The 25,622-nt window shown below is 41.6% G+C and overlaps 1 protein-coding gene across 3 annotated transcripts in view; it reads left to right on the top strand.

The window, feature by feature from the left end:
- The window catches only part of LOC137426662 (guanine nucleotide-binding protein G(s) subunit alpha-like), a 182,043-nt gene extending 159,112 nt beyond the window's left edge, over positions 1 to 22,931 (top strand). For all 3 annotated transcript variants that reach the window (XM_078779159.1, XM_068115426.2, XM_068115431.2), the window contains one exon: positions 20,473 to 22,931. In XM_078779159.1, coding sequence (XP_078635285.1) covers positions 20,473 to 20,619 — 147 coding nt within the window. In that variant the 3' untranslated portion in view covers positions 20,620 to 22,931. The remainder of the gene's footprint in view (positions 1 to 20,472) is intronic.
- The last annotated feature ends 2,691 nt before the right edge of the window (positions 22,932 to 25,622 follow it).

Raw genomic sequence — 25,622 nt, 5'->3', positions numbered from 1 at the left:
CTAGGTGTGAGGCAGAAGCACCAGACCAGAGGGGAGAGCAGTATTCCATAGAGCTGCGGATGAAAGCCTTGTATGTGGTGAGGAGCTCAGGTGTGCCAAGGAAGGACTTCGCACGACGGAGGATGCCCAGTCGGCGACTGGCTTTGGAGGCCAGATTTGAAATGTGGTTTTCCCAGGAAAGATCATGGCAAATAGTGAGACCCAAAACCTTGAGTGACAGAACTTATTGGAGAGGATTATTCAGAAAGTGGATGGGAGGGTTGTCCAGTGGGTCTTTTCGGAGAGACATCGTAAGAGTGTGAGATTTATCAGGATTGAAAGACATGTTCCATTTGTTTGCCCAGTCTGGGATTTTGTCCAGGTCTGCAGAGAGTGAGGAGGCTGCAGACTGCCGATCTGAGGGATGAGGAATGGAGCGACAGATAGTAGAGTCGTCAGCAAAGAGATAGAGAGGATTTTCAAGAGAGTCAGAGAGATCATTGATGAAGACCAGAAAAAGCACAGGGCCCAGAACACTACCTTGGGGAAATCCAGCCTGAACAGGAAGAGGAGATGAGAGAAACCCATTCAGGGCCACACGTTGACTACGACCAGAGAGGAAGTCCGCCAGCCATGCGTGGAGATTTCCATGGATACCAAAGGAGGAGAGTTTGGTGAGCAGAGCAGGGTTCCAGACCGTATCGAAGGCACGTGAAATGTCAAGGGAGACAGCTCTAATTTCCTGTTTGGCGTTAAGGACCTCCATCCATTGTTGAGAAAGCAGAAGCAGCATGTCCAGAGTAGAGTGACCAGGTCTGAAACCAAATTGATGATCAGAGATCAAGGCATTGGAGAAGAGGAAAGATTTCATATCTGAAGCAATTGATGGATTCCATGACTTTGCTGATAATTGGGAGAAGGCTGATTGGTCTGTAGTTGCTGGGATCTGTTTTTGCACCTTTTTTGTGCAAAGCGGTGATGTTGGCTGATTTCCAAGCAGATGGCAGATGACCTTGAGCAAAAGAGAGGGTGAAGAGAACAGAAAGAGGGAGTGAAAGAGCGGAAGAACATGATTTTAGGACCCGTGGGCTGATGCCGTCAGGACGAGTTGCAGAATCAGAGTCGAGGGTTGACAGAAACTTTTCCACCTTGTCCGGAGGAAAGGACACAGAGTCCAGGAGCAGCTGGGTACGACTGGGTACGGTGGGTACAGAGAGGGATGGGTTTGGGACACAAGATTTAGAGGCAAACACAGAGTTGAGGCATTCAGCTTTTTCATGTGCAGAGTCAGCCATTAAGCCGTTTGAGGTGAGAGAGGGGATGGAGGGGGTACAAACACCAGAAACAGATTTGACCAGACGCCACCAGGATTTGGAAGAGGGAGACAGATAAGAGAGTTCGGTCTTGAGAACGGTGAGATATTGTTTCCTGGCTCTCCTGAGGGTGGACACACACTTGTTTCGGGTTTTGTGAAAGGAAATGAGATTTCCTTCCGTTGGATTTGCTTTCCAGGAGACGAAAGCAAGTTGTTTCAGGGCAACAGCCTCACCACAACATTCTGTGTACCATGGACGGGAGGAAGGGTATGACAACTGAAGACGAGATGGGATAAATCTGTGCATGAGAGAGAGCAATTTACTTTGAAAGAATTCCCAGGATGAGTTGATGTCAGAGGCGGTAGAGATGGGAGACCAGTCCAAATGATTGATGGCTGCTTGAAGACCGTGCCAGTTGGCCTGAGTGAAATGCCAGACTCGTCGACGCTGAGGAGGCTCTCCGAGAATGGTCAGAGAGATGTCCACTTTGACAAGCACATGATCAGATGAGCCGATTGGAGCAGAAGAAGAGCAGCAGACATTTTCAGGGAAGTTAGTCATAACCAAGTCCAGAAGAGAAGATGCTCCGTTGACTGAGATCCGGGTCGGGAAATTGACAGATTGTGTCAGTCCCAGTGAGTCGCAGAAGTCCTTTGCTGAAGAGCCATGGCTGGTGAGAGAGGTACCCACACCCAGCCAACTGGCATGGTGACAATTGAAATCACCACATATGAGGAAGAGAGAGTTGGGATGGGTAGATAGAAGTTGGTCCATATTATCAGACAGCGACATGTAGATGGAGTCATCACTGTTTGGTGGACGGTACAACACACATATGAACAAAAGGTGGGAGCAAAGGGGAAGCCGTAGCCAAAGGTATTCCTAGGGGTGAGGTGGAGAGAGGGCAGTGGAGGGCGAGTGAGGAAGAGAGTTTTTTTTATAAAGATAGCAACCCCACCTCCAGGACGAGGCTCAGGTCTATCATACCGGAGGAGGGAGTAACCTGGGAGAGATACCAAGGCATCAGAGACATCATGAAGGAGGAAAGTTTCTGTTAAGCAGATCACATCTGGTTTGGCAGAAGCAACCTGTATGGAGAGATCAGTCAAGTTTGAGCGAAGGCCCCGGATGTTTGAGGTCCATACCGTTCATGAAGAGGAAGGGGGAGCATCGAGTACAGAACAGGGGGGGGGAGGGGTAGGGTAAGATGTCGAAGAGGAGGAAGAGGTAGGGAGAGCTGTTGAAGGTGTGTCAGAGATTTCAGAGATTTCAGAATAGCTTGGAGAAAGGGAAGAATGGGGCGGATAAAAGGTTTGATGGAGATTGGGTGAGGCACAGTGAGGTGTTATTTGAGGAGGGGGAAGAGCGAGGCAGAAGGTTGGGGGAGATGAAGGTGAAAGTTGGAAGGGGGAAGAAGCAGGGAGGATGCTTTGAGGAGGAGGGGTGAGAGGGGAGTCGAGGAGGGGAGGAGCGAGGGAGAGTCTCGGAGAGGAGGGGTGTGGGGGGAGTTTAGGAGGGAGGGGAGGGAAGGGGCAAGGGGGGAGATTTGAAAGGGATGGGTGATGGGGAGGATTTGGAGGGGAGGGGTGATGGGGAAGTTTGGATGGGAGGGGGGATGGGGAAGTTTTGGAGAGAAGGGGGGATGGGGAAGATTTGTAGGGGAGGGGTGAGATTGGATTTTGAAAAGTGTACGATTCATGGGAAACGAACATTTTTTGCAAAATGAGTTTGAGACCTTCGAGTCAAAAATACGTTTGAGGAAGCTGAAGGAGGGGTGGAGTTCTGGAGAGTTTAGGGAATGTAGAAAAGAGGAACTGTAAGAGATGGTATTATTATTATTTTTTGGAATGAATAGATTTGGTGAGCAAGACGAAAGCATCCTTTTGTCGGAGAAGAAGAAAAAGGTGTTATAATATATGAGAGAAAATAGTTGTTATGGGGAGAGATTATACATTTCTAACCACGTGATTGCGTGATCGCGAACAACGTGAACGAAGAACGAACGAACAAGTAAGAACAACAAATAAACGAATAAGACCTGAGAAGGAAAAAAAATTTTGGGGTTTTTTTTTTTTTGAGTAGAGATATTAAACAAGGAGGTATGGGGTGAACGACTGGGACGAAACAGAGAACGAAAATAATTGCAGCGTATTCGACGAACCGCTAAGAGAAAAACAAAACCACAAGGTCGGAGACGGTACGGTAGCCTAAGCCTACGAGTACTAGGCCTCAGAATACTCGATACGCATTAACCGACGATTGTGTATACATGTACGAAAAATTAGCACCGAAAATTTTCCTAAAGATACGCTATAGGTACACACACCGAAAGATAGATACAGTCTCGACAAAAACACAATTGTGAAAGATTACTTTGCTTCGAAAGCGTGAGCGCATGGAACAGCTTCGAAAAGACGTGACCTCGCCGTGATCTCGCGAGATCTTTTGAGCTCGGAAGCTAATATTTGGACATGAGTGACCAAGTGATGTGGCTATCAAGGATATTTTTGATTTATTGATGAATCAATTCATCAATTAATCGAGTAATTATTTAATTATTCGATGAATGACAAAAAAATTTTTTTTTTCAGTTACAGATTCTGATGAAATGGTGGTGGTTTATGTGTTCTGTGACCGAATTGGTTAATAATTTAATTTTTTCATGATTATTATTTATTTATTTTCATTATTAATCATTTATTTCTTTCTTTCTCATTTGGCCAATATCTCAGGCACCTTTTGAGCTGGGAAACTAATATTTAGACATGACAGTGACAAAGTGATGTAGCTATCAAGGATATTTTTGATTTATTGATTAATCAATTAATCGATTAATTATTTAATTATTTGATTAATTACTTTTTTTTTTTTTTAAATTTCAGTTGCAGATTCTGATGAAATGGTGGTGGTTTCTGTGTTCTGTGACCGAATTGATTAATAATTTAATTTTTTAATGATCATTATTATATTTTTTTCATTATTAATCATTTATTTATTTTCTTTCTCATTTGGCCAATATCTCAGGCACCTTTTGAGCTGGGAAGCTAATATTTGGACATGACAGTGACCAAGTGATGTGGCTATCAAGGATATTTTTGATTTATTGATTAATCATTTAATCGATTAATTATTTATTGATTAATCGATTAATTATTTAGTGATTAATCAAGTGATTATTTAATTTTTTATTAATGATTTATTTAATTACATTTCTGAAAGGGGGGCTTTTTTTTAGCGTCAATTAATTAAAGAAGATATCTTTTAGCGTCAGGAATTAAATTTATAAAAGATACATCTTCGGATGAAGTACTAGTGGTTTAGTTATTCTATTAGCCAATTGATTAAGAAAATATTTTGTGATAATCTTTTATTGATTTTAATTATACAATTAATCAATCAATTAGTGTACACCTCTCCCTCCCAATGCAGCCTCAATGAGCTGCACTGCGGTATTGCCGGGCACCTGAGGCGCTCCGGCAATGCCGCGCTGCAGGATATTTAATTATTTGGCATGGGGGCGGTGTACTGTGAATGTATCTGTACTTGTTCTAATTCCTTTTAGTGGGGCGGCTTAGCCCAAATATTCAAAAGAATTGTGCATTTTGTGATACAAGCACCACATTTGGCACACTAGTAGACTATCATATTATGAAAAGATCTGGATATTGGGCCATCTCAGATTCAGAGATTTGATTTTTGCAAGATTTGCAGATTTTGCAAGCTGAGATTGCAACGCCAGGGACGGCCGACTCCTTCCTACGAGCTGCCCACGTCACCCGCACAAGAAGAGCTCATCAAATCACTGCAGCGGCACTGCACATCCTGCAACACCGTGCGTATGAACGCCACTGTATGACATATGCTGATGATGCAGAAGACCTGCCTGAGTTCGAAGACTGGTGTCACCAGAGAGGAGAAGACATTCCCAACTTTCAGTACTGGGCAACTGTGCTGGAACTAGAGATGTTGGTACTGGTCTACGTGCGTTCTCTGCGGCAGGCTTCATTCACGACGTACCTTGATGCCCTGACGGAACTGGTCCCATGGTTCCATGCCTTAGACCACACACACTATGCCAGGTGGGTCCCTGTTCACCTGAGGGACACGGTTGCACTCCCAATGAAGCACCCAGATGTAGCCAGAGAATTCAGGGCTGGCAACTTCACTGTACAGAAGACGAAGAAGGTGTTCTCTTCGATCCCAATCGAATCGAAATCTTGCAAAAATCAAATCTCTGAATCTGAGATGGCCCAATATCCAGATCTTTTCATAATATGATAGTCTACTAGTGTACCAAATTTGGTGCTTGTATCACAAAATGCACAACAGGTTTGCTATGCTGCTACACTATTTTGAGAAGAGATAACAATGTTTTGTAAAACTCTCATAATGTTTCTCTTTCACCCATTTGAGTTCTCCATAAGGCAAGGATTGAGACATACCCCACCCATACAAATTATTGGCATTATAATACATCAAGAAAAAACTATCTCTTTAATAGCATCAGTTAGGAAGATATTTGTTGTTTGCTTTGGCATATCTTTTTGAACAGACTTGTGACATTCCACCTCTTTTAGCCTTCTCTATCATCAAAAGCATATCTCTATCACCGATTAATTCCAATGATTGTTTTGTCATTTTTAACATTGCACTCCAAGCCAATCCTGGGGCGGTGTCATAATGAGCGGGGTCTAAACCATAATAATTTTTATACGACAGACTGTTCTAAAAGTCTCAAATACATCAGCCAATAAAACAACATCAGTTTTAAGATACAAATCATGATATTCCCCAAGGTTCTTTATATTAAACTTCTTCCAAACATTTGGTGCTTTTGTATTATCTTTATCACTTCTACGACTCTTATTCAATTTGTTGTAGAAACTTTCCATTGGTGGAAGTTTTGTGTCTATAAACCTCTCAAATAAGATATATTCCTTTTTGTGATAGGAGTTTATTCTCTTCTTGATTTGGGAAGTGAGATTCTAGAATTGGAAAGCTTTTAATGTTTGATACCAAGTCAGATAATGGACGTGACATAAGCTTGAATGTGTCAAGAAATATAATATGAGTTATGGGAGATGTGTGAATTGGATTTGTGAATGAAATGTATTTCTGGTTTGTGTTAGGAACAGCCGAAATGTCTCCTGAGGTTTTGGATAGCTCACGTATAAAAATGTGTCATCGTGATCATTGTGGTGAAGAAAGACTGGGATGAATGATGGAAGTTTAAAATTAAGATTACAACTTTGATGAGCTGACCTCTATATTTACCAGTGAGATGACAATGGTCTCTTACCTTTGCACCTTCACTAATTTTCTCCTCACAAATATGACAGATGTTGTTTTTGTTAAATTCCCATTTTTCTTCTTTTGTTAAGGACATTGGTTTTTCCCATTATCCCAGGTAATTAAATGCAGTCTTTTTCCATTCATTTTACAAACTGATGAGGGGCAACTTCTCCTCTATAAAGTTCTAACTTGTTGTATTCATCACAAAAGATTATCTATATATATAAAAGAAAGTTTTTGTTTGTTTGTTTGTTTGTCTGCACGCGCTAATCCCCTGAACGGTGAAAGAAAGAATCATCAACCACCAAGTAGGAAATCTCCAAAACAAAAAATGTCGGGACGGGCCCCGGGAAGGTTATAGGCTAGGTGGTGAGGCCGGTTGAGGCCGCTTCGGCCAGGCTGGGCCCATTTCGCAATTAAAAGCTGAGCTGAATTATAGTAGTCAATCTTCTACGGCCACGAGTAAAAGCTGAATTATAGTAGTAAATTCATTCAAAAATAACTTAAAATGTCGGGGCGGGCCCCGGGGAGGTTATAGGCGAGGTCGGTCGAGGCCGCCTCGGCTGGGCTGGGCCCATTTCGCAATTAAAAGCTGAGCTGAATTATAGTAGTCAATCTTCTACGGCCGCGAGTAAAAACTGAATTATAGTAGTAAATTCATTCAAAAATAACTAAAAATGTCGGGGCGGGCCCCGGGGAGGTTATAGGCGAGGTCGGTCGAGGCCGCCTCGGCTCGGCTGGGCCCATTTCGCAATTAAAAGCTGAGCTGAATTATAGTAGTCAATCTTCTACGGCCGCGAGTAAAAACTGAATTATAATAGTAAATTCATTCAAAAAGAACCCGGGCAACGCCGGGTGCTTTCGGCTAGTTTATATAATAACAGAAACCACAAGGAGTATGTTTTTGATATTTATTCATGTATGATTGATCTGGATTTGGAGAAGCAGTGCCTATATTTTCAAGGATACTTTCAAAATCAGTGTATATCACAAACTGATGCTTTATAAATTTGTTCAAACCTTTGAATGATATGTTTAAACCTACTTTTGGCTTATTAATTATGGTTGATTTATGATTACTACAATATTTTGAATATTGGTTTAATCGTTCTTTCGTATGAAAGTAGTTAAGACATTGGTTACAGGGATATGTTTTATTAGTTATATTGACTACTTGTGAAGTGATTAATGTTGATAAATTTTTGATGTAAGCATAATGTGTATTTTTCTTCCAAAGTGTAGCACAGAAGGCCATTGTGTGTTTCACTATTTTTATAGTTATCTCAAATTTTTAATACCTGAACTTTATTTGTATCCATTACTCCATATACATTAATAGATATATTGTTCATTTTCTCAAATTTTGGAATATCTACTAATGCCTTTGTGAACTTTAAATCTTTAACATTTAGTGTGTTCTCATATTTTTACCTCCGCCACCAAAGGTGGATGGAGGTTATGTTTTCACCCTTGTCTGTTTGTTACTTGCAAAATCGAAGATTTTTCAAGTATATTGGTCGGTTGCGTTTGTGGTTCTGTCTGTTTGTCTGTCTGTTTGTTTGTCTGTCTGTCTGTCACCGGCCTACAGGTCACAATTCAAAACCGATCGTCACGAAACTTCACCAAGTTGTATAGCTCGTCCCAATTGAGAAGCCTATTGATTTTGAGGTCAAAAGTCAAAGGTCATCTGGAGGTCAAATTTCTAAAATCGCCATTTAAATCCGATTGACTTGAAAATTGAATAGCATTTGTATATTGTCACTAAATTGGGAAATGAAGTATTTTTGAGGTCAAAAGGTCAAAGGTCAACTCAAGGTCAAACTTCCAAAATCATCACTTTTCATCTGAAACCCGTCAATTTTCATCCGATTGACTTGAAAATTGAACAGCATTTGCACATCGAGTCACTAAATAGGGAAACTAACTATTTTTGAGGTCAAAAGGGCAAAGGCCAACTCAAGGTCAACCTTACAAAATCATCATTTTTCATCTGAAAAATCATCACTTTTCTTCCTGTTGACCCGAGCTTTGATCAAGATTGTCAATTTTAATCTTGATGAAATGGACAATTTGTTGTATCAATGGAATTTTTTTTTCTTGGGGGTGGGGGGCCGATTTTGCAAGTATCGTGCTCCGCATGACGTCTTCTTGTTTGTTTGTTTGTTTGTGAACAAAATATCTCAGAAAGTTGTGGACGGATTGGGACGAGATTTGGCAGAGATGTAGCATATGTCACAAGGACGAAATGATTAGATTTTAGTGAAGATCCGTAATTCGGATCCGGCTAGTATAATTTTTAAGTGATTCTTCACCATTGGGAGATGGGGCCAAAAACGATACATAGCAGGATATCTCGAAGTTGTGGACGGATTTGGACGAAACTTGGTGGACTGGTTGGATGTCTGACAAGGACAAATAGATTCGATTTTGGTGAAGATCTGAATATGGATTCGGATATGAGAATTATTTAATTTTTTAAGTGATTCTTAACCATTGAGTGATCGGGCTAAAACCAACATATAGCAGGATATCTCAAAACGTTATGGATGGATTTGGACGAAACTTGGTGGACAGGTTGTGTGTGTGACAAGGAAGAATCAGTTTAATTTTGGTGAAGATCCAGATTCCAGCTAGTAGAATTTTTAAAAGTGATTTTTCACCATTGAGTGATATGGCCAACCAGGCGGAGGTATGCGCTCTGCTGAGTGCCGTTCTAGTTTTATAATGAGATACTCTTTCAGGATTCCATCATGGGGAATGTACAGTCACGTGAAAAAGTAAGTACACCCCATGTAAAGTTTTGACTTTTTCAACATATTTCAGCATACAGCTATTTGATCTTCATTTCAACAATATTGTTAGATAAAGGTGATATAATATAACAAATATCATGAAACATTTACATTTTGTAGTCCATTGTATAATTTAAACAAACTTAAATGCAAATTTCGCATGTGGAAAAAGTAAGTACACCCCTACATTTATCACTACTTCAAATACCTAAAATTAGAATCAGGTGCACCAGCTCAGGTGCAAATGATTAGAACATCGTTAGAGGGGTATAGATGCCTACGAGTCTGGGAAAGGATTTAAAAAGATCTCCAAACAATTTGAAATCAATCATTCGACTGTCCGGAAGATCATCTACAAGTGGAGAAGATTCCAAACAACTGCCAACTTGTTCAGGCCAGGCCGTCCCCAGCAAGTCCAGCCCGAGAGCAGACCGCAAGATGCTGAAAGAAGTCTCTAAGAACCCCAGAATGTCATCACGGGACCTACAGGTAGCTCTTGCCACTGTTGATGTCAAAGTGCACGAGTCTACCATTAGAAAGAGGCTGCACAAATTTGATCTACTGTGCCAGGAGGAAACCTTTGCTGTCCAGAAAGAACATCAGGGCAAGACTCAAGTTTGCCAATGAACACCGAGGCAAAGACCAACACTTGTGGAACAATGTACTCTGGACAGATGAGTCAAAGGTGGAGCTATTTGGCCACAGTACCAGAAGACATGTTTGGCGAAAACGAAAGACAGCATTTGACCACAAGGACATGATACCAACTGTAAAGCATGGTGGTGGAAATATTATGGTTTGAGGCAGCTTTGCTGCATCAGGGCCTGGGCAGCTCACCATCATAGAATCCATTATGAATTCTTCATTGTACCAGAGGGTGCTTGAGGATAATGTGAGGCAATCTGTCGGAAAGTTGAAGCTCAACCGAAGGTGGACCTTGCAACATGACAATGACCCTAAACATACCAGTAAATCCACCAAGGAATGGCTGAAAAGAAAGAAATGGAAGGTTCTGGAATGGCAAAGTCAAAGCCCGGATCTAAATCCCATCAAGATGTTGTGGGGGGATTTGAAACGAGCTGTGCATGCAAGAAACCCCTCAAACATCGCACAGCTGAAAGAATTCTGCATGGAGGAGTGGGCAAACATTTCTCCCAGTCGATGTCAGAGACTGGTAGACAGTTATAAGAAACGCCTACTTGAGGTTGTTTCTGCCAAAGGGGGCAATACCACCTATTGGATCAAGGGTGTACTTACTTTTTCCACACGTGAAATTTGCATTTATGTTTATTTAAATTATACAATGGACTACAAAATGTAAATGTTTCATGATATTTGTTATATTATATCACCTTTATCTATCAATATTGTTGAAATGAAGATCAAAAACATATGTTGAAATATGTTGAAAAAGTCAAAACATTACATGGGGTGTACTTACTTTTTCACGTGACTGTAGGTGAGCAAGAACCGACCATATTAAACATTTATTATCTTTGTTTTGAATATTAACAACCGCCTTTTCAAGCTTTATCTCTTTTGGTAAATCAATGTAGGAAGAAGCATTAAGAGGGTCTGATTTTAAGATGTGTGTATCCAAAAATATGATTTTTTAAAATAATACATCTACTACCTACCACACTATCAACATTTAGTTTTTGGCTTTGGAGTTCATCATAGGCCTCACAAACTAAGAAATATTGGAATGTTGTGATAAAGTGAGGGTTTGTTCTCATATGGGATGTTTCATCATCACCTTCTCTTGTCATATTCAATTTTACTCCCATATAAAACTTTAAAGTATTGATTTCACTGTGTGTTTTAATTAGAATTTCAACAGTTGGTTTAACTATAACAATAGACTCAATGATTGGGGATGGTCCTGGTTCTTTAAAGCGAAAAATCTTATTTTTATGTGTCCTTTAAATGCTTCATCAGTGTTTTTAATCAAGTATCCAAGTATCCCTTCTTCATTCTTCTTGTGTTTGTGTGATTGAAGGTGTTTCTTATAACTATCTTTTAAGATATCCTTAGAGCAGACATCACAATGTTTTGTTTCTCGTTCAAGTGGAGATATTTGTTAGAATAGATTGAATGTGTGTTTCTGGGTTTGAAGGTGTTTATTATAATATTTATATTCACGATTACAAACGTCGCAATGCATTGTATTCACCCTATTTATGTCGTATGACTTTACTTGAAATACAATAATTTTCTTTATGAAAATCTTGTGGTAATTTATAGATACTTTTCCGTTTAAAATAAAATTTTCTTGATGAACATCTCGTAGTAATTTATATATTTAAAACTACTTGTTTTTAGTTAATCTCTTGGAAGGAGGCTGTTTCGGGTTAAAAACCTTATTTATTTATTTTTTCCCTTAATAAATGAGTTTATTCAGTTGAATATTTTGGGGATTATGAGTGATGATAGTATCTCTATCGGTACAGACGACAGCCAATATACTGAGAATTTGTGTTCAAACGATAATTATGAAAGTAGTTTTATAGATGATGAAGATTAGGAAAGCATCGATGGAAATGAATATAGTGAAGATTAATTTTATTTGAAGTGAAAACATCCCATATAAAAGATGTCAAAAATTAAATAAGTCTCGTATCCGAATCCATATTCCAATCTTCACCAGAATCTAATTGATTAGTCCTTGTCATGTCATTCTTGTCATACCAGAAGTTGGACCTCTTGAATTCCCTGACACTCCACATGATAAATTAGAGAATTGTCCGGCTTGTGATGGAGTAGGATTAAACACAGAAAAAGCCTATAAACAATGTCTATTCTGTGATTATCTTCTAATTAATAACAAAAAAAAATGGATTAATACCCATAACGATTTGAACATCACACCAAAAATGAATTGCTTTACAAGATTAATAAGGGAAATGAATATAAAGTATGTGGGTGATAATACACGTTTTCTTACAACGGAAGAGATTGATAAAATTGGAGTAATGTTTAATGGATCGATGTTATTTATTATTCACTGTCATTTTCAGAGAAATATCAACACAAGATATTGTATAAATAAAATAATGGCTCGTTTAGAAATTAAACCTGAACTTCATATAAAAGATGGTTTCTAAAAAAGCTTGTAAAAAAAAAAAAAAAAAAAGATTTATTTTCTAAATATGAAAATGAATGATTTTTTATACCCATTTGGGGAAATAAGATAAAATTTAACAGCCATAAAAATCTACCAAAATCTTTAAGATTGGTACAAGTAGTTGGTTGGTCTAATAGTTGGTTCAAATGGATGTGGGAAAACCTGTTTGCTTTTAAAGATGCTCCTTACTCCCAACTTTTTAGATTATGATAATTTTAAAATTCTCACAAAATCAAGTTTTCAACCCGAGTATCAACTACTCTCACAAGGTTTTAATGCGGGTCTTCAAAAAGAAGACATAATCGGTCTATTTAAACTTCAAAACAAGCTAAACTAGAAGGGCACTCGGTAGAGCACATACCTCCGCCAGGCTCACCAGTTTGTTTTGTATCCCACTGATAGGCCGGATCTGCATTCGGACCTGAACCAAAATCTAATCAACTACTCCTTGTCACCTAACCAACTCAACCACCAAGTGTAGTCATAACTCGTCTGCAACTTTTATGAATATCATGTTATATATCGCTTTTCACCCGATCTCTCAATGGTGAAAAATCACTTCAAAAATTAAATAAGTCTCGTATCCGAATCCATATTCCAATCTTCACCAGAATCTAATTGATTAGTCCTTGTCATGTCATTCTTGTCATTGATTAGTCCCACATAATCTTGTTTCTCACAGTCTGAGAGTCCTTTAGGTGCTTTTCTGCAAACTCCAAGTAGGCTTTCATGTGTCTTTTACTGAGGAGAGGCTTCCGTCTGGCCACTCTGCCATAAAGCCCAGATCGGTGGAGTGTTGCAGTGATGGTTGTCCTTCTGGGAGTTTCTCCCATCTCCACACAGGATCTCTGGAGCTCAGCCAGAGTGACCATCGGGTTCTTGGTCACCTCTCTTACCAAGGCCCTTCTCCCCCGATTGCTCAGTTTGGCCGGGTGGCCAGCTCTAGGAAGAGTCCTGGTTGTTCCAAACTTCTTCCATTTAAGAATTATGGAGGCCACTGTGCTCTTGAGAACCTTCAATGCAGCAGAAATTTTTTGTAGTCTTCCCTAGATCTGTGCCTCAACACAATTCTGTCTCTGAGCTCTGCAGGCAGTTCCTTCGCCTCATGGCTTGGTTTTTGCTCTGATATGCATCGTCTGCTGTGAGACCTTGTATAGACAGGTGTGTGCCTTTCCAAATCATGTCCAATCAATTGAATTTACCACAGGTGGACTCCAATCAAGGTGTAGAAACATCTCAAAGATGATCAAGAGAAATGGGAGGCACCTGAGCTAAATTTCAACTGTCATAGCAAAGGGTCTGAATACTTATGTCAATGTGATATTTCAGGTTTTTCTTTTTAATAAATTTGCAAAACTTTCTAAAATCCTGTTTTCTCTTTGTCATGATGGGGTATTGAGTGTAGATTGTTGAGGGGAAAAATGAATTTAAACGATTTCAGCATAAGGCTGTAACATAACAAAATGTGAACAAAGTGAAGGGGTCTGAATACTTTCTGAATTCACTGTTTAACCACATTCCTGTCGAGTCTCCATGATAGGTATCACATTGTGAGTTATCAAGACAAAACCCACTTGCCAAGTCTCCAAAATAAAAACAGTTTTTCAAGTCTCCAAGGTATAACTTGTCATATAACATATATAAAATGTCTGCTGCTCTTCTTCTGCTCCAATCGGATCATCTGATCATGTCCTTGTTAAAGTGGACATCTCTCTGACCATCCTCAGGGAGCCTGCTCAGCGTCGACGAGTCTGGCATTTCACTCAGGCCAACTGGCACGGTCTTCAAGCAGCCATCAATCATCTGGACTGGTCTCCCATCTCTACCACCTCTGACATCAACTCATCCTGGGAATTCTTCCAAAGTAAATTGCTCTCTCTCATGCACAGATTTATCCCATCTCGTCTTCAGTTGTCATACCCTTCCTCCCGTCCATGGTACACGGAATCTTGTGGTGAGGCTGTTGCCCAGAAACAACTTGCCTTTGTCTCCTGGAAAGCAAATCCAACGGAAGGAAATCTCATTTCCTTTCACAAAGCCCGAAACAAGTGTGTGTCCACCCTCAGGAGAGCCAGGAAACAATATCTCTCCATTCTCAAGACCGAACTCTCTTATCTGTCTCCCTCTTCCAAATCCTGGTGGCGTCTGGTCAAATCCGTTTCTGGTGTTTGTTCCCCCTCCATCCCCTCCCTTACCTCAAACGGCTACACAGCTGACTCCGCACGTGAAAAAGCTGAATGCCTCAACTCTGTGTTTGCCTCTAAATCTTGTGTCCCAAACCCATCCCTCTCTGTACCCACCATACCCAGTCGTACCCTGCTGCTCCTGGACTCCGTGTCCTTTCCTCCTGACAAGGTGGAAAAGTTTCTGTCAACCCTCGACTCTGATTCTGCAACTGGACCCGACGGCATCAGCCCACGGGTCCTAAAATCCTGCTCTGCCGCTCTATCTCATCCTCTCTCTGTTCTCTTCACCCTCTGTTTTGCTCAAGGTCAACTGCCATCTGCTTGGAAATCAGCCAACATCACCGCTTTGCACAAAAAAGGTGCAAAAACAGATCCCAGCAACTACAGACCAATCAGCCTTCTCCCAATTATCAGCAAAGTCATGGAATCCATCATTGCTTCGGATATGAAATCTTTCCTCTTCTCCAATGGCTTGATCTCTGATCATCAATTTGGTTTCAGACCATGTCACTCTACTCTGGACATGCTGCTTCTGCTGTCTTAACAATGGATGGAGGTCCTCAATGCCAAACAGGAAATTAGAGCTGTCTCCCTCGACATATCACGTGCCTTCGACACGGTCTGGCACCCCGCTCTGCTCACCAAACTCTCCTCCTTTGGTATCCATGGAAATCTCCATGCATGTCTGGCGGACTTCCTCTCTAGTCGTCGTCAACGTGTGGCCCTGAATGGGTTTCTCTCATCTCCTCTTCCTGTTCAGGCTGGAGTTCCCCAAGGCAGTGTTCTGGGCCCCGTGCTTTTTCTGGTCTTCATCAATGATCTCTCTGACTCTCTTGAAAATCCTCTCTATCTCTTTGCTGATGACTCCACTCTCTGCCGCTCCATTCCTCTTCCCTCAGATCGGCAGTCTGCAGCCTCCTCACTCTCTGAAGACTTGGACAAAATCACAGACTGGTCAAACAAGTGGAACATGTCTTTCAATCCTGACAAATCTCACACTCTTACTATGTCTCTCCGAAAAGATCGACTGGACAACCCTCCCATCTACTTTCTCAACAATCCTCTCCAAGAAGTTCTGTCGCTCAAGCTTTTTGGGTCTCACTATCTGCCATGATCTTTCTTGGGAAAACCACATTTCCAAGCTGGCCTCCAAAGCCAGTCGCCGACTGGGCATCCTCCGTCGTGCGAAGTCCTTCCTCGGCACACCTGAGCTCCTCACCACATACAAGGCTTTCATCCGCAGCTCAATGGAATACTGTTCTCCCCTATGGGCCGGTGCTCCTGCCTCACACCTAGCTCGGCTTCACGCTGTTGAAAAAAAAGCTTTCAGAATTATTGGAATCTCCCGCGATGAAGCTATCTCTGAGGGCCTTTCACTCACTCACCGCAGGCAGGTAGGTGGTCTTTCTGTCTTCTACCGACTCCTCTCCGGCCTTGCACCCCCAGCTCTCTCTGTGCTCTGTCCCCCAAATATTCCTACAGGTCGCACAAGATCTGCCAGCAACCCTCTGATGGTTAAACTGACGAAATCTCGGCTCTCTGCTCACCTTCACTCTTTCATTCCTCTTTTCTCCCGCCTCTGGAACAAACTCCCTCACTCCCTTCAATCCCACTCCTCCCTCCAGGTCTTTAAAACAGCTGTTCACCACCATCTCTTATCTTCCCGCATCCAAAACCTTGAACTTTTCTACCCCTGCTAATTCACCCCAGATCCACCTTGTTTGAAATTCCAACTTCTTTCCTGGAAGTCCTGGCAGTGTCCATATGTTTTATACCTCTCCCACCACCCCCTTCCCATGCCCCCCCCCCCCCCCCCCAAAGCCCTCGCCCTCTCTCAGATCTCTCGATGTCTCCATGTCTCTCGGTCCCTGCTCTCAAATGTTGTGTTTGTGTCCTTCCCCCTCTCTCCCCATCTTGTCTACCACCCCCGATGTTATATGTTTTATGTGTCGGTTTGTCTTTCTGTGTGATTAATGTTCGCTCTTTCAAGAGCCTCGATCTTGTATACAAAAAAAAAAAAAAAAAAAAAACATTTGTGGATTTTTCAAAAATTTGTGAGGTCTCCAAGGAAGGTTTCATATTTAAAAACACCAAGGATAACTCATTTACTGATTTTTCTTTTTTTCAAAATTTGTGAGTATCCACGGTAGGCTCTACATTTCGAACCATCTTGTGAGAACCCTTTTCCCAAGTCTCCAAGGAAAGTATTGAAACCATTTAGGCAGAACTCATGATTTGTTTTCCCAAAATTTAGTGAGCCTCCTAGGTAAAACCTGTATTCTGGTTCATCAAGGTAGAACTTGTTCAGTGGGGTTTGTTTTGATAACTCACAATGAGTACCATTAAGGTAAAACTCTTTTTCAGGATTTTGTGGGTCTCCAAGGTATAACTCTTTGGTTGGGTCATCAAAGTAGAACTCATTCTGTGGATCTCCAAAGTATATCTCCTTATCCAGGTCTTGGTTGTTCAAAAGGTTTTCAAACAAATCAACAATTTCACCCCAAGTTGTGGTAAAAGCAGTATTTTCATTTTTCATCTTGGATACAATTTTCTGTGAGAGAAAATAACAATGTATTCATTCATTTCATACAAGATTATTAGATGTACTAGCCGAAACTCGTGGAACATCCACGGAAGGGAGGATGTGGTGTATGGATAGAGTGTACCATTATGGATGGCATAGGGGATTTGCTTGTCCGAGTAAGAGTTAGGAAGAAAGATGAGAATGAAGAGTGCGAATATGAACAACGTATTTATTGCAATCTACTTAAATGACAACGCTACGATATACTTTTGAAAAATGAATGGATTCGTAATAGGAATCGGCATAGCACCACTCGGCGTACGTGATAAACAAAGAGCACGGTTGGAAGAAATTATGGTAAACCCACCTGATGAGATTAGCGTACACCGCGATCGACGACACCGGCACAAATGCATGCTCAGGGTTGTCCACTCAGTGGACGGCTTGCTGTCGCCTTCGACTGTCCAATCAGCGGACGGCTTGCTTCGCCTTCACCCAGCAGACGCCAATAAGATGGCGTCGTATCGACAGTTAATCGGATGCTTTTGGGCCCCAACGTCGGCGAATTCAGATTTTTCGAGTATGGCTGTATGTGATAAACAAAGAGCGCGGTTTGTAGATCGTAAATCCATTAGTGCCGTGGGCATCGGGTCACTGGGTGCGGCATAAAAGGGATAACAAAGTCGAGTCCTTACGCTATTATTATATAGATAAATGAAACTCTCAAGATTAAAAGAAAATCTTACCTCCATAGATAAGATGATTGAATCCAGTTCATCAATTTGAAGGTTTAAATCCACACAGGTAATTGGTCTCCAAGGAACTCAAAAGTCATCCCATTGGAGATCAGCACAGCAGTCTATTCTCAATAAAAGTAAAAATATGTTGAAATTCAGTCTGTGTTCTAATCCTTTTATACAAGAATGGTGGGTGTGGTTTCCTTTGGAAATTCCATGAGAAAATCCCTGGGTATGCCTTGTGGGGCAGGGCTTAACTGGAAATGATGCAATAGTAGGTGGAGCTTATAAAAGTGGATGTGGTCAAGTGGAATAAGGGTAAAAGTGGGCAGGGCTTAGGTAAAAGTGGGTGGGGCTTAGGTAAAAGTGGTCGTGACTCATGTGGCTCAGGAAGGTTCTCAGAACAGAACATTTAGGGAAGTTTTTTATTGTATCTCTACTCAACAACAATACTTAAACCAAGTGAAAATAAAGAAACTTTATCAATCTACAGACTTGGCATTTAATATGGAATTTTTTTTTTTTCTTGACTTGGGTTTACTTTCTTAACTCAGTATATCAATCTGGTGAGTTTCTTTTACACTTCGGTGATTTATTTGTTAAAAGAACCATGTCACTGATTGTCTGTCGCAGCAACAAGTCAACAACAGGATTATATCACAGGTGGCGTGGCAAAATGTACGGACAGGTGCATTTGATGATTGGCTTCACAGTCGGGTATACAAGGGTTGTTGCGTTCTGTATTAGTGGAAAACAACTGCTGCACGTCTCCAAAAGTTATTGCTGCTTCCTCTGGAGATGGTCCGTCAACTCGACAATGCTGTTTGTCATGGAGTGGTGGCTTTACAAAATTACGGCATGAAACAGCGTGCTATTGCTCGGCAGTATGGCATCACTCAAGGTCAGGTGTCAAAGATCCTGAAACGAAATGCTCAGAGGGGTGTCCCTACTCCAATACCGAGGCCAGGACGTCCCCGCAGAACCACAAGGAGGGATGATCGCGAGCTGCACCGGTTAGTCCGCAATGGCCGTACCAAGTCAGCTAATCGGCTTAGGGCTGAGTGGCAGCAACTGACAACTGTGCCTGTATCCAGAAGGCTAGTCAACCAACGACTGGTTCAAGCAGGCTACCGTGCCGTCCCCTGAGAAAGCCACGCCTGACCAGACAACACCGCCAGCGCCGATTGCAGTGGGCCAGAGAGCACCGTCAATGGCAGCCAGGACACTGGAATCACGTGATCTTCAGTGACGAGTCTAGATTTCTGGTCTATCGTCAAGATGGCCTCGTCCGAGTGCACAGACAAGTGCATGAAGCCTACAACAAAGATTGTATAGTGCCAAGAGTCCAAGCTGGAGGTGGTGGGGTGACCGTTTGGGCTGCTTTTCATGCAGGGGGCAAAATTGACCTGGTTGTTCTGAATGGAAACCTGAACCAGTTCAAGTACATGACAGGGCCATTCTGGAAGAAACATTGCTTCCATTTGCTCGTGCAGCCTTTTGAGGAAACTTTGTCTTCCAAGATGACAATGCACGGCCTCATCGTGCTCGCATGATCCAACACTTTCTTGCTGATCGTGGTGTAGAGCATATGGAGTGGCCTGCCATGTCCCCAGATATGAATCCGATAGAGAACTTGTGGGCAGAATTAACGTGTCAAATCGACCACTTGGACCAGCAGCCGACCTCTGTGCGTGAATTGCAGCAGGCTATTGTCACTGCATGGCAAGCAATTCCTGTCCAAACCTTGGCAAATCTCGTGAACAGCATGCCTCGACGTGTACATGCTCTCCTGAATGTTCGTGGGGGTTACACGAAGTACTGAACTGTAATTTTACTGTCCATAATCCCAGTCATAATTTAGCTTTTGTTTTTGTTGAAAAAAAATTTGGCCAATGTGCAAAATAAAGAGATACTTCTGGAAAACGTACAGAAGTTTAACACAGTACTGTCCATGAATTGAGTTCGATAAGTTTTCATCACTTTCAAGGATCAATTTATTTGTTTCGAAATGTGAAATGTGGTTTTTGTTTCCTTTAAAGGTCACATTAACAAAATCTAGAAAAATTTCAACATAATTCCAATGAACTTTTGGTTCTAAGCCATCTTGAAAAGTAAGTTCACCCCCACAAAAAAAATATTCCATATTAAATGCCAAGTCTGTATTATTGTAGTTTTAAGTCATTTTTGACAGGGTGTACGGGAAAATATGAAAACTCAAGGGGTACGGGCACTTAATAAGGTTAAGAACCACTGCTTTAGAGGGACACTGTAAAGGCATTTTAAATAATGAACAAGGAGCTGCACGTTAATGTATGGAACAAGCGGTGGGGGTGATAGACCGCAGAAAAGCACGACTCCTCCCCATCCCATCCCCATGTCCTCGGCGACCGAAGTTAAAAAAAACAAAAAAAACATTCCAGTCAGGTCTCGTTGCCAATAATTCCACATATCTGGATATCCAAACTCATATTCTGGCTCTCCTTTACTCATGGTTTTCTTCCCATATCTGCCTACCTTTGCAGAGAATCAGCACACCCAAACAAGAAGACAAACATCAATGTTACCCACACTTCACGTGTGCGGTGGACACCGAGAACATTCGCCGGGTCTTCAACGATTGCGGACTCATCATCCAGCATGAGCACCTGCGTACCTACGAGCTCCTGTGACCAGACCTCAGATGCGGTTGCAAGTAGTTGTGTTAATGCTGTTACATCATCCGCATCTCCCTTCAAACCTTCGACTCCACTTCGGCAGCCTCTGCCCATCTCCCTTATTATTCTTGCTCTTACCTCTTCTATCTTTCGGCGAGGCAAACGTCCTTGCATCTTAGACCCGTAGAGATCCTTGTTCTGCAACAGACGGTCTTCATCAGGCCTGTATTTTTTTTGGCTCTTGGTAGCAAAACCAGTTTTGAATGCGGTTCAGTGAGGTGGACAAGGCATCGTTTTTCTTGGCATTTTACGTGCCAAAGTCATGAAGGAAAAGCTTGCAATGTGCTCACAGGCACTTCCGGTTCCAGCTTGATGTGCATTGTGTTGGTGAAGCTGCCATATTAGCTGAAGCGAGTATTGTTGGTATAAATATTGTCAGAAACGACGCAGTATTCGTTTAACGATTTGCATGAAATAACAGTGTTTACAAAATCTTTACACGTCACCATTATGTTTGGGTCGGTGTTGTGGTTTTGTACTGACGTTCAGGTTGAGGAGATGGTGGATCAAGTCGGATAAGAGGCGGAGTGTTGCTGCGCTGAAGCTTTGCCACTCTAATACCTCAGGTGGTAGATGTTCAAACCTTGGAACGTTGTGCTCCCTGTTTGTGATCGTTTGTACGAGTAGATTTGCAATACAAAAATTTTGGGGTTTTTTTCCCTTTAACTCTTTCCCCTTCATTCCTCTTCCCTTTTTCCATTGATCAGGATATTTTAGGAACTTTGCATTAAAATGACTTTATGACTGAGTGTTGAAATGAATTGAGAGTTTCATGACCAGGCATTTGGGTTTGTGGATTGTAATTTTAAGATACGTATGTAAAAGCCCACCAGATAGTCCTTTTGGGTTCTGAATGTTTTAGATTATATTTTATTGCCTTTGTTAATTTATTAAGCTTGGTGTTGAAGGATTCTCAGCTCAGGTTAATGGGTTTAGCGAGGTGGGCTTATTTTGAGTCCGTGTTTTTAATTTAAGCCGGGCGTTTTGAAGGCCGAGTGACTTGGTTTAAAGGTTTGAATCATTTTGTGGCCTATAGTTAAGTACATATATATTTGAGGTTATTGAAACACTGGTGTCGCACCATCTTACCTTTGGTTTTTGTTTGTTTTAAGAGTATCGTTTCCCTGTAACACCTATTGGAGCTTTTCGTTTTCAATTTTTAACTTCACTTTGGTGAATTTGAAGTGAGAGTGAGTGTTGTGAAGCAAGTGATTGGTTTGAGTTTGATTAATGTGGTATTGCAATGCTGACTTGTACAGGTTGTAAAAAACAAAACAAAAAAAAAACCCCATTATTTTGTACACAACGGAGAAGTAACCCGATTTTGTTGGACAGGGCTCATTATTGTGTAATTAGGCTAACTTGTATGTACATTTGGCTTTGTACAACTTTTCTTCCCCGGCCCCAGCCCTTCTCATCGTCACCTTCTTCCCCATTTATGGACCCATTTCGCTCGCATTCACATGCCACCCATCATGCATACCTCAAAATGCTCCCGTTTCCCTGTACGTTCAGCTGTTTGCGCAACGTCTACCACCCAGGACAGCGCGTGGCTCGGTGGCTACCACCCGGCACGGCGCGTGGCTCGGTGGCTACCACCTGGCATGGCGCATGGCTCGGTCCTCACCTGGGAGGGGCGAGCAAATCAGCCAAATGTTAAACACTATAACGATTGTCTGGGTACGAGACCTGCTCTACCCTCGAAACCCCAGGCAAGACAACTCTTTGATCGGACGATTTAAGGTCTTGTGAGACGTCTTCTCCTCTGACATTAAATATACAGAATATCAAATCTGTAATGTACGTACGGACAAGACAAAACAATTGATTGAGCGTGGATTGTGAAACCGTTTTTAAGGGGTTTTTTTGGGGGGGTGGGAGGGGGGGGGAGTTCCACTTTAACCGTGTATTTTCGTGTGTGAGGCAGTAACAGTGCTTTGTGCGATTCATTCACCCATCCGGTTTTGAAGAAGATTTGGGAAAACCGTGTTAATATATATAAAAGTTGTAACATAAATTCGTGTGAAATTATTATGATCATTAATATTGCTGTTATTACAATTAAAATATTTTCTTTTTGTCTGTTTATTGATTTATGCAAGAATGTGTTGCAAAAAGTTTGTGAATCGAAGCAGGAGGTTGGATATACTTGCAGCAATAATCACCGAGCCAATTCCCTGGCTGTTTCTACTGGATGTTCCGTGTTGGTGATTGTCGATAATCTGCTCACTTTGTACAACGTTCAAATAAATTGTATATCAAACAACGATGTGCCATGCTGTCCTATCTTACTGCTTCCTGTCCTCTCCTTCTCACCGCTAAACGTCTGAGTTAATGTCTCCGTGCCTCTGCTTGCCTGATTGGGTGACCTTCGGAGAAAAATAGGGTCATACACCTGCTCCTCGGAGACATTCCGAGGTTGATGGGTCGAAACCTTGACGTACGGTTCCCAGCCGATGATCTGGACAGGTCATTAAACTGAATTAATTTTTCAGGTCTCTGTCAGATTAAAAGAGCTGATATGGCAAGACTGACACGTCCACCTTGCATTGCTCAACATCAGTTTATTCAACCATGTGTGTATAAATATACCATAATTATATTTTAATTGATTAATCAATAAATCAAAAATATCCCTTCTAGCCAAATCACTTGGTCATTGTTGTGTCGAAACATCAGCTTCCCAGCTCAAAAGGTGCCTGAGATATTACCCAGACGAGAAAACAAATAAATAAGTACTTCATTAATCAATAATAATTAAGCAATTAAATGATTAATCAAAAAACAAAAAATACCATTTTTGCCAACGCACTTACCAGTGTGCCCAAATTTCAGCTTCCACACTCAAAAGATGGCTGAGATATCGCCTGGACAAGAAAACAAGTAACCGGAGTGAAAACTGAGTACTCCCTTTTGGCGCGCATCATTGCCGGGCTTGCTTTGGTGGCTGGCGATGACGTCATTCAGTGTCTGGAGATGGAATAGGAAAGGAGCGGTATACAATATACACCAACAACTGAGAGAATGACGAAAGAGCAGGACAATAGAAAAAAGAATTGGCCAGGGTGCGGATAGACAAAGAAGGATCACTGGAATGGCTTAGAAGAGATCAGCTCAACTGGGACGGTGAACGAATCATAATAAATGCCCAAGATCAAGGACACTACACCAATGGATTAAAAAAGATGGCGGGACTGAGCCAGACGGACAAGTGTAGATTCTGCAAGACAAAAACAGAAAGTACTAGTCACCTGCTCTCGGGATGCAAAAAAACTATTATCAGAACAACTTTACACACAACGGCACAACAAAGTATACAAAGTGATTCATTGTCATATCTGCAAAATATTTTAACATCCCAGTACCAGAAAACTCATGGAAGCACGAACCAAGGGGAATCATTGAAAATTGAGGATGTCATGCTCACGTACGACCTGATGATTCCATCGAGCGTGAACATAGAAAACAAAGCATTGCGTCCAGACATTTTACTCAGGAACAAAAATGAAAAGACAGCATCGATGATTGAGATATCAGTACCCAGCGACTTTGGCTTCAACAATGCAGAAATCAAGAAAATGACCAAATACCAGGGCCTCAAAAATGAGGTCAAGAGATCTTGGAAGCTGAAGAGCATCGAAATTGTACCAGTGATAATTGAAGCAATAGGAATGATGAAGAAGAACCTCACAGATTTAAAAAACCATTCCCAGGAATATTGCCACAAATGAACTACAACTCGAGGCTGTGAACTACAAGACTGAAAAAGTTGAACAGCTTGATCCATGAACCTTGATCCCTTACCGAAGAGGAGGTGGATTCTTTGGGTTCTGGGAAAACTCCGTTCCACCTTCTGAAACCCGCAAATGGAGATAACAACCAACCACATACACACAAACAGACACACAGAAGTGAATACAAAAACCCGTCTCCTGCTGTGCACTGGATGGGCTAACTAGAACTGCACTCGGTGGAGAGCATACCACTGCCAAGCTGAACAGTTTACACTTTGTATCCCACTGATAGGCCAGATCTGGATCAGATTTTCACCAAAATCTAATCGACTTGTCATTGTCACATACCCAACCTCTCCACCAAATTTTGGCCGAATCCGTCCACAACTGTTTGAGATATCCTGTTCACCAAGAAACAAGAAAGCCGTCATGCAGAGCACGATATTTTGCATAATCCACCCCACCCACCATCCCCAAAAAAGTTGCCATGCATACATCAAATTCTCCATTTCATTAGGATTAAAATTGATGATCTTGATCAAAGCTCAGGTCAATCGGGTGAAAATTGATCATTGTTCAGATGAAAATTTATGATTTTAGAAGTCTGACCTTTTGACCTTGATGTGGAATTAATTTAGCCTTGAATAATTGACAAACTCAAGAATTAAATTGTCCAAACTTCTCAGAAGATGATTGAGTGATATTTAATTCAATGTGGGAGATCTCACTCAGGTTACAAGGAGGATAATGTCAAAAGCAAAGAAACCAAGTAAGAACACACACACGCACCAATTCTCAACACAAAACCCAAGTAAGAATCTCAGCAGCTTGCTTCGACGCGGCTGTCTTATAGTCGAAGATCAAAGAGAAAGCAGGGGGGGGTGAAGGTGGAGGAGGGGGAAGAGGAGAGGAGGAGAATAGATTTGGGGGCCAAAGGAAAAGATAATAGATCGGACATGGATCAGGGAACGTTAGCAAGCTTAACAGTAATTCGTGGTCTCTCGTCGCCATCTGTTGGATCCATCCATGGCACTGCGGGTATTTCAGTGGTCGATTTGAAAGGAGAGCACACTCGTTATCTTTTAACCCAGCCATAAACGTCAAACAGCTTGATTTAAATGTTATTACAAAGAATCTGGCTTGTCTTACAATTCAGTACAAACAGGGTCACCTGCTTTTAAGACAACAACTCGATTCCGTGACGAAGGCAATCTGGTTTGTCCA

The sequence above is a fragment of the Myxine glutinosa genome, chromosome 5 (genome assembly GCF_964187855.1).
Source record: "Myxine glutinosa chromosome 5, kmMyxGlut1.1, whole genome shotgun sequence".
Classification (NCBI taxonomy): domain Eukaryota; kingdom Metazoa; phylum Chordata; class Myxini; order Myxiniformes; family Myxinidae; genus Myxine; species Myxine glutinosa.
This window is presented reverse-complemented; position numbering and strand designations above follow the sequence as displayed.